This window comes from Saccopteryx leptura, chromosome 4 (assembly GCF_036850995.1).
Source record: "Saccopteryx leptura isolate mSacLep1 chromosome 4, mSacLep1_pri_phased_curated, whole genome shotgun sequence".
NCBI lineage: Eukaryota > Metazoa > Chordata > Mammalia > Chiroptera > Emballonuridae > Saccopteryx > Saccopteryx leptura.
Genome location: NC_089506.1, coordinates 222,789,652 through 222,798,752, shown reverse-complemented (window position 1 = coordinate 222,798,752; position 9,101 = coordinate 222,789,652). Strand labels below are relative to the sequence as shown.

At 51.4% G+C, this 9,101-nt stretch overlaps 1 protein-coding gene across 1 annotated transcript in view; it reads left to right on the top strand.

The window, feature by feature from the left end:
* The first annotated feature begins 343 nt into the window (after positions 1 to 343).
* LOC136404362 (phospholipid-transporting ATPase ABCA3-like) overlaps positions 344 to 9,101 on the top strand; it is a 113,917-nt gene continuing 105,159 nt past the window's right edge. The window contains 2 exon segments of the mRNA XM_066383679.1: positions 344 to 386; positions 1,290 to 1,463. Of these exon segments, the coding sequence (XP_066239776.1) occupies positions 344 to 386; positions 1,290 to 1,463 (217 nt within the window).

Sequence of the window (9,101 nt, the reverse complement as noted above, 5' to 3'; positions counted from 1 at the left end):
ACTTTCTGTCCTTGGCTGTGTCATTTGTGGAGGTGGTTGGGTAGTGCTTCAACATCCTCTGAAGCTATCCACCGGGTGCCCTGGCTCCGGGGCCTCAGGATGTGCAGGACAAGATCAGCCACTGCCTGTGTTCTGCTGGGGTCACTTGTCATGAGCTACAAAGCCATCTGCAGATGGTTGCTACTTGTGCTGGTCTTCAAGGTACCCCAGAGAGGCCCAGCTATGAACCAAGGCCAGCGGCCCTGAGTGGTTGTCCTGGGACCACTTAACAAGAGCTATGAGGCCCAGCAAGGCCAGATGCTGCTGCTTTGAGAAATATTAGGAAAGTCTGCCACAATGAGTTATGACGGAACATTTGTACGGAAAAGCCACTGGAAACAGCTTTGGTGTGCTTGCAACTGGGGTGGGGCTGAGTCTCAGGAAATCTCCAGGGCAAGGTCAACAGGGATAGCCAGGTCGATGAGACTCAGATACGGTGCCTGCCGGCTGGTCTGAGGCAGAAGGGCTCAGCAAAGCCACAGTGGCCTCGGCCACACTTCCGTCTGTGAGAAATGTGGCCCTCACCTTCCATGTGTCCTTCAAGCCTGCCAAGCTGCTGCCCCCGCACAGGAGCTCAGAGGAGTAATTCTTGGGAAGGCCCTGCATGGTCCTTTTAGGGGGAACCCCTGGGACTCCAGCAGCCCTCGACTCACTCAGCCAAAATTCCCTCTGGTTTTTACTAACAGAAGTGATGGGACGGCTCTTCCGGCACTGGAACCCTGAGCTGGGGGGCCTGGTGTGGGGCTGGGACCCCTTGCTCCTCAGGGGGGACCTCTACAGCTGAGACACCCCTCCCGATGTTTGTCCACCACAGGTGGGAGAGGGGCCAGCCTGTTACACGTTTGCGCCCCTCCCACCAATCGGGATGTGACTTCTTCATATTCTCAGTTGTAGGATTGACAGTTGTTCGATAGTTTAGTTGTAATTTTGATATGGTTTTGGGAGGGTGTAAGTATGCCATTTACCTATGTTGCCATCTTAACTGGAAGCCCTAAATGACTAAATATTTATATTTATCACATGTGTTAAATATCTTATACATTAACACACCCTATACTTAATGCAGTTATTCAACACATTTACTGAGCACGTACAATGTATCAGACACTGGTGATACAACGGTAGAAAAAAAATTTTCTTCCTTCATACAGCTTGCATTCTGTTACTGTAGCATGGCATAAAAAGTTTTCTGTAACTCACCATTTTGCATATTGTTTTATACTGACTTACACTTTCCTTCTTCTCCGCAGTCCATTTAGCTGCTTCTGTTGGAAGCTTCCTATTTTTTGCCAGTTTTTTCCCATTTAACTCCATTAGTCAAAACTATGGATGTATAACCCTCACGACCAAGGTGGCTGCCTGTCTCAGCTCAAATGTTGCACTGGCACTGGGTGTTAATCTTCTGATGAAGCTGGAAATAAAAGGTAAGTGTTTGCCTTGAAAGTTTTGCCTTTGCTATTTGATTCCTAGAATGGTAGAACAAGGCGGCGTGGTAAAGAGGTAAGAAATGTAATAAGAGTTATTTATCCCCTGATTTTTTATTTACTGTAAAGGCAATTATGTGAACTGTCAAAAAATCAGAAATGTGAAAAATTAAGTGTTCCCATCTCTTCACATTAAAGCCCCAGTTATACTCTCAAAATCATTTTAAACCTTATAACCTACAAATTGCTGTATTTACTTTATGCTATATATTCAATATTTATATTAGACCTCTTCCCACATAGGTAAGTGTTTTTTATCCAAAGTTGTATAATATTCCATTGTGAAGAAGTACTATAATTAACTGGTTCTCTATCAATGCACATTTGAGTGGTTTCCAATTTTTTGCTATTACCCACAAGAATATACATATTATATTTGCTCATGCAGTGTGCATACTAATACAAATACATTCCTAGATATAAAAATGCTATCTTTTGATGTGTTTGTAACAATTTTAATTGCTATTATGACACCTTTCAAAAAGAGATAAATAGCACATGAGTTTTTCTACATTCTTTCCAATAATATAGTACACTACTCTATTTTAAAAACAAATATAGCTTCTTTATTTCCTATCACTAATATTCCTCCAAACTCCACACTACTGGGCTGAAGAAAACCAATGTAATATATGTTTACCCAGTGATTTATTCATGTTCTTATGGGCGTATCAACCTTTCAGACATCTCTCTTCTCCTTCAGGATGATATGTGTGGAGAGGGGAATTTATGAATCTCTTGTGGAGAATGAAAGGGGGAGCCTCAGACGTATTTGGATCGGGACCTTTTGCGTCTGTGGTGGAGTACCCTCCAGAGCTGAGGTGTATTTATTTATGTGTGGCCCATGTGGCACCATGTCCGTCTGAGAATGTACCTTGTCTGTCAGAAGTGTGATTCTGGCTGCGTTCCTCTGCCATGGCCAGGCCCTCTCTGAGACTCTGGCCTTCACACTTAGACAGTTCTGCAAGCTCTGGCGTTTAAGACATGAGAAGCCCGTTGTCTCGCCTCGGGTCCTGACTGTGCCAGTACCCATGCCACCATCGCACAGTTTGGGAATTACACATGAGCCCACCCAAGTGGCTGCCGGAGTTTCCCTGAAATGGGAAAACCTAGGATCCATGTACCTGTTCTGTCTCTTTCCTTTGCCAGTTTTTTTTCCCATTTAATTCATTTCTTACTCGGGGAGAGGAGGATGCCTTTCTTCTTTGTCTTTCTAGAATGGACTTCCTTTCCAAAATTTGTATTGTTAGCTTCCTTAATTTAATGTAATCATTTGTCAGTCTTTTCCAAAAAATCCTTTTAGACTCGGAGTCATAAAGATAATAATCTTATAATTTCTTCTAAAATTTTGTATTTTTATTTTTACATTTGGGTTTTCAATAAACATAGAGTTGATACTTCTGTTTGTTATAAGGTAAGAACTTAATTATTTATTTTCATGACATTCATTTATTGGATAGTTTGTTCTTTACTGGTTTCTGATTCCACCTTGTTTTCCATCATTTCCGTATGTGCATGGGTCTGTTTCTGGTGATCTTTTCTGCTCTGTTGATTTTTTCAGTCTGTTTTGTGTCCCTGCCACGTCTTTGCTCATCATTGCTTTATAACAAGGCTCAGTGTTTGCTAGTCTTGCACCCACAGCTGGTTCCCTAGTCACTCCTGTCACTGTGCTCTCCACCTGAACTTCAGGTCACTCCTGTCACTCCTGTCACGTGCTCTCCACCTGAACTTCAGGTCACTCCTGTCACTCCTGTCACTGTGTCTCACCTGAACTTCGGTCACTCTGTCACTCCTGTCACTGTGCTCTCTACCTGAACTTCAGGTCACTCCTGTCACTCCTGTCACTGTGCTCCACCTGAACTTCAGGTCACTCCTGTCACCGTGCTCTCCACCTGAACTTCAGGTCACTCCTGTCACTCCTGTCCCTGTGCTCTCCACCTGAACTTCAGGTCACTCCTGTCACTCCTGTCCCTGTGCTCTCCACCTGAACTTCAGGTCACTCCTGTCACCGTGCTCTCCACCTGAACTTCAGGTCACTCCTGTCCCTGTGCTCTCACCTGAACTTCAGGTCATCCTGTCCCTGTGCTCTCCACCTGAGCTTCAGGTCACTCCTGTCACTCCTGTCACCGTGCTCTCCATCTGAACTTCAGGTCACTCCTGTCCCTGTGCTCTCCACCTGAACTTCAGGTCACTCCTGTCACTCCTGTCACCGTGCTCTCACCTGAACTTCAGTTCACTCCTGTCTGTGCTCTCCACCTGAACTTCAGGTCACTCCTGTCCCTGTGCTCTCCACCTGAACTTCAGGTCACTCCTGTCACTCCTGTCACCGTGCTCTCACACCTGAACTTCAGATCACTCCTGTCTGTGCTCTCCACCTGAACTTCAGGTCACTCCTGTCACCGTGCTCTCACCTGAACTTCAGGTCACTCCTGTCCCTGTGCTCTCCACCTGAACTTCAGGTCACTCCTGTCCCTGTGCTCTCCACCTGAGCTTCAGGTCACTCCTGTCACTCCTGTCACCGTGCTCTCCACCTGAACTTCAGGTCACTCCTGTCCCTGTGCTCTCCACCTGAACTTCAGGTCACTCCTGTCACTCCTGTCACCGTGCTCTCCACCTGAACTTCAGGTCACTCCTGTCACTCCTGTCACCGTGCTCTCCACCTGAACTTCAGGTCACTCCTGTCACTCCTGTCCCTGTGCTCTCCACCTGAACTTCAGATCACTCCTGTCTGTGCTCTCCACCTGAGCTTCAGGTCACTCCTGTCCCTGTGCTCTCCACCTGAACTTCAGGTCACTCCTGTCACCGTGCTCTCCACCTGAACTTCAGGTCACTCCTGTCACTGTGCTCTCCACCTGAACTTCAGGTCACTCCTGTCACTCCTGTCACCGTGCTCTCCACCTGAACTTCAGGTCACTCCTGTCACTCCTGTCACCGTGCTCTCCACCTGAACTTCAGGTCACTCTGTCACTCCTGTCACTGTGCTCTCCACCTGAACTTCAGGTCACTCCTGTCACTCCTGTCACTGTGCTCTCCACCTGAACTTCAGGTCACTCCTGTCACTCCTGTCACTGTGCTCTCCACCTGAGCTTCAGGTCACTCCTGTCTCTGTGCTCTCCACCTGAACTTCAGGTCACTCCTGTCCCTGTGCTCTCCACCTGAGCTTCAGGTCACTCCTGTCCCTGTGCTCTCCACCTGAACTTCAGGTCACTCCTGTCACTCCTGTCACTGTGCTCTCCACCTGAACTTCAGGTCACTCCTGTCACTCCTGTCACTGTGCTCTCCACCTGAACTTCAGGTCACTCCTGTCACTCCTGTCACTGTGCTCTCCACCTGAACTTCAGGTCACTCCTGTCACTCCTGTCACTGTGCTCTCCACCTGAGCTTCAGGTCACTCCTGTCCCTGTGCTCTCCACCTGAACTTCAGGTCACTCCTGTCCACCGTGCTCTCACCTGAACTTCAGGTCACCTGTCCTGTGCTCTCCACCTGAACTTCAGGTCACTCCTGTCACCGTGCTCTCCACCTGAGCTTCAGGTCACTCCTGTCCCTGTGCTCTCCACCTGAACTTCAGGTCACTCCTGTCCACTTGTCACCGTGCTCTCCACCTGAACTTCAGGTCACTCCTGTCCCTGTGCTCTCCACCTGAACTTCAGGTCACTCCTGTCCCTGTGCTCTCCACCTGAACTTCAGGTCACTCCTGTCACTCCTGTCACCGTGCTCTCCACCTGAACTTCAGGTCTCTCCTGTCCCTGTGCTCTCCACCTGAACTTCAGGTCACTCCTGTCCCTGTGCTCTCCACCTGAGCTTCAGGTCACTCCGGTCACTCCTGTCACTGTGCTCTCCACCTGAGCTTCAGGTCACTCCTGTCACTGTGCTCTCCACCTGAGCTTCAGGTCACTCCTGTCACCGTGCTCTCCACCTGAACTTCAGGTCACTCCTGTCACCGTGCTCTCCACCTGAACTTCAGGTCACTCCTGTCCCTGTGCTCTCCACCTGAACTTCAGGTCACTCCTGTCCCTGTGCTCTCCACCTGAACTTCAGGTCACTCCTGTCCCTGTGCTCTCCACCTGAACTTCAGATCACTCCTGTCCCTGTGCTCTCCACCTGAACTTCAGGTCACTCCTGTCACTCCTGTCACTGTGCTCTCCACCTGAACTTCAGGTCACCTGTCCCTGTGCTCTCCACCTGAACTTCAGGTCACTCCTGTCCCTGTGCTCTCCACCTGAGCTTCAGGTCACTCCTGTCCCTATGCTCTCCACCTGAACTTCAGGTCACTCCTGTCCCTGTGCTCTCCACCTGAACTTCAGGTCACTCCTGTCCCTGTGCTCTCCACCTGAGCTTCAGGTCACTCCTGTCCCTGTGCTCTCCACCTGAACTTCAGGTCATCCTGTCCCTGTGCTCTCCACCTGAACTTCAGGTCACTCCTGTCCCTGTGCTCTCCACCTGAACTTCAGGTCACTCCTGTCCCTGTGCTCTCCACCTGAGCTTCAGGTCACTCCTGTCCCTGTGCTCTCCACCTGAACTTCAGGTCACTCCTGTCCCTGTGCTCTCCACCTGAACTTCAGGTCACTCCTGTCCCTGTGCTCTCCACCTGAGCTTCAGGTCACTCCTGTCACTCCTGTCACTGTGCTCTCCACCTGAGCTTCAGGTCACTCCTGTCACTGTGCTCTCACCTGAGCTTCAGGTCACTCCTGTCACCGTGCATCACCTGAACTTCAGGTCACTCCTGTCACCGTGCTCTCCACCTGAACTTCAGGTCACTCCTGTCCCTGTGCTCTCCACCTGAGCTTCAGGTCACTCCTGTCACCGTGCTCTCCCCTGAACTACAGGTCACTCCTGTCCCTGTGCTCTCCACCTGAACTTCAGGTCACTCCTGTCCCTGTGCTCTCCACCTGAACTTCAGATCACTCCTGTCCCTGTGCTCTCCACCTGAACTTCAGGTCACTCCTGTCACTCCTGTCACCGTGCTCTCCACCTGAACTTCAGGTCACTCCTGTCCCTGTGCTCTCCACCTGAGCTTCAGGTCACTCCTGTCACCGTGCTCTCCACCTGAACTTCAGGTCACTCCTGTCCCTGTGCTCTCCACCTGAGCTTCAGGTCACTCCTGTCCCTGTGCTCTCCTCCTGAACTTCAGGTCACTCCTGTCACTCCTGTCACTGTGCTCTCCACCTGAACTTCAGGTCACTCCTGTCACTCCTGTCACTGTGCTCTCCTCCTGAACTTCAGATCACTCCTGTCACTGTGCTCTCCACCTGAACTTCAGGTCACTCCTGTCACTCCTGTCCCTGTGCTCTCCACCTGAACTTCAGGTCACTCCTGTCACTGTGCTCTCCACCTGAGCTTCAGGTCACTCCTGTCACTGTGCTCTCCACCTGAACTTCAGGTCACTCCTGTCACTCCTGTCCCTGTGCTCTCCACCTGAACTTCAGGTCACTCCTGTCACTGTGCTCTCCACCTGAACTTCAGATCACTCCTGTCCCTGTGCTCTCCACCTGAACTTCAGGTCACTCCTGTCCCTGTGCTCTCCACCTGAACTTCAGGTCACTCCTGTCACTGTGCTCTCCACCTGAACTTCAGATCACTCCTGTCACTGTGCTCTCCACCTGAACTTCAGGTCACTCCTGTCCCTGTGCTCTCCACCTGAACTTCAGGTCACTCCTGTCACCGTGCTCTACCACCTGAACTTCAGGTCACTCCTGTCCCTGTGCTCTCCACCTGAACTTCAGGTCACTCCTGTCCCTGTGCTCTCCACCTGAACTTCAGATCACTCCTGTCCCTGTGCTCTCCACCTGAACTTCAGGTCACTCCTGTCACTCCTGTCACCGTGCTCTCCACCTGAACTTCAGGTCACTCCTGTCCCTGTGCTCTCCACCTGAGCTTCAGGTCACTCCTGTCACCGTGCTCTCCACCTGAACTTCAGGTCACTCCTGTCCCTGTGCTCTCCACCTGAGCTTCAGGTCACTCCTGTCCCTGTGCTCTGCTCCTGAACTTCAGGTCACTCCTGTCACTCCTGTCACTGTGCTCTCCACCTGAACTTCAGGTCACTCCTGTCACTCCTGTCCCTGTGCTCTCCTCCTGAACTTCAGGTCACTCTGTCCCTGTGCTCTCCACCTGAACTTCAGGTCACTCCTGTCACTCCTGTCCCTGTGCTCTCCACCTGAGCTTCAGGTCACTCCTGTCACCCTGTCACCGTGCTCTCCACCTGAACTTCAGGTCACTCCTGTCCCTGTGCTCTCCACCTGAGCTTCAGGTCACTCCTGTCACGTGCTCTCCACCTGAACTTCAGGTCACTCCTGTCCCTGTGCTCTCCACCTGAGCTTCAGGTCACTCCTGTCCCTGTGCTTCCTCCTGAACTTCAGGTCACTCCTGTCACTCCTGTCACTGTGCTCTCCACCTGAATTCAGGTCACTCCTGTCACTCCTGTCCCTGTGCTCTCCTCCTGAACTTCAGGTCACTCCTGTCCCTGTGCTCTCCACCTGAACTTCAGGTCACTCCTGTCACTCCTGTCCCTGTGCTCTCCACCTGAACTTCAGATCACTCCTGTCACCGTGCTCTCCACCTGAGCTTCAGGTCACTCCTGTCCCTGTGCTCTCCACCTGAACTTCAGATCACTCCTGTCACCGTGCTCTCCACCTGAACTTCAGGTCACTCCTGTCACTGTGCTCTCCACCTGAGCTTCAGGTCACTCCTGTCACTGTGCTCTCCACCTGATTCAGGTCACTCCTGTCACTCCTGTCCCTGTGCTCTCACCTGAACTTCAGGTCACTCCTTCCCTGTGCTCTCCACCTGAACTTCAGGTCACTCCTGTCCCTGTGCTCTCCACCTGAACTTCAGGTCACTCCTGTCCCTGTGCTCTCCACCTGAGCTTCAGGTCACTCCTGTCACTGTGCTCCACCTGAGCTTCAGGTCACTCCTGTCACTGTGCTCTCCACCTGAGCTTCAGGTCACTCCTGTCACTCCTGTCACCGTGCTCTCCACCTGAGCTTCAGGTCACTCCTGTCCCTGTGCTCTCCACCTGAACTTCAGGTCACTCCTGTCACTGTGCTCTCCACCTGAACTTCAAGGTCACTCCTGTCACTGTGCTCTCCACCTGAACTTCAGGTCACTCCTGTCACAGTGCTCTCCACCTGAACTTCAGGTCACTCCTGTCACTGTGCTCTCCTCCTGAACTTCAGGTCACTCCTGTCACTCCTGTCCCTGTGCTCTCCTCCTGAACCTTCAGGTCACTCCTGTCCCTGTGCTCTCCACCTGAACTTCAGGTCACTCCTGTCACTCCTGTCACTGTGCTCTCCACCTGAACTTCAGATCACTCCTGTCACTGTGCTCTCCACCTGAGCTTCAGGTCACTCCTGTCACTCCTGTCACCGTGCTCTCCACCTGAGCTTCAGGTCACTCCTGTCCCTGTGCTCTCCACCTGAACTTCAGGTCACTCCTGTCACTGTGCTCCCACCTGAACTTCAAGGTCACTCCTGTCACTGTGCTCTCCACCTGAACTTCAGGTCACTCCTGTCACCGTGCTCTCCACCTGAACTTCAGGTCACTCCTGTCACTGTGCTCTCCTCCTGAACTTCAGGTCACTC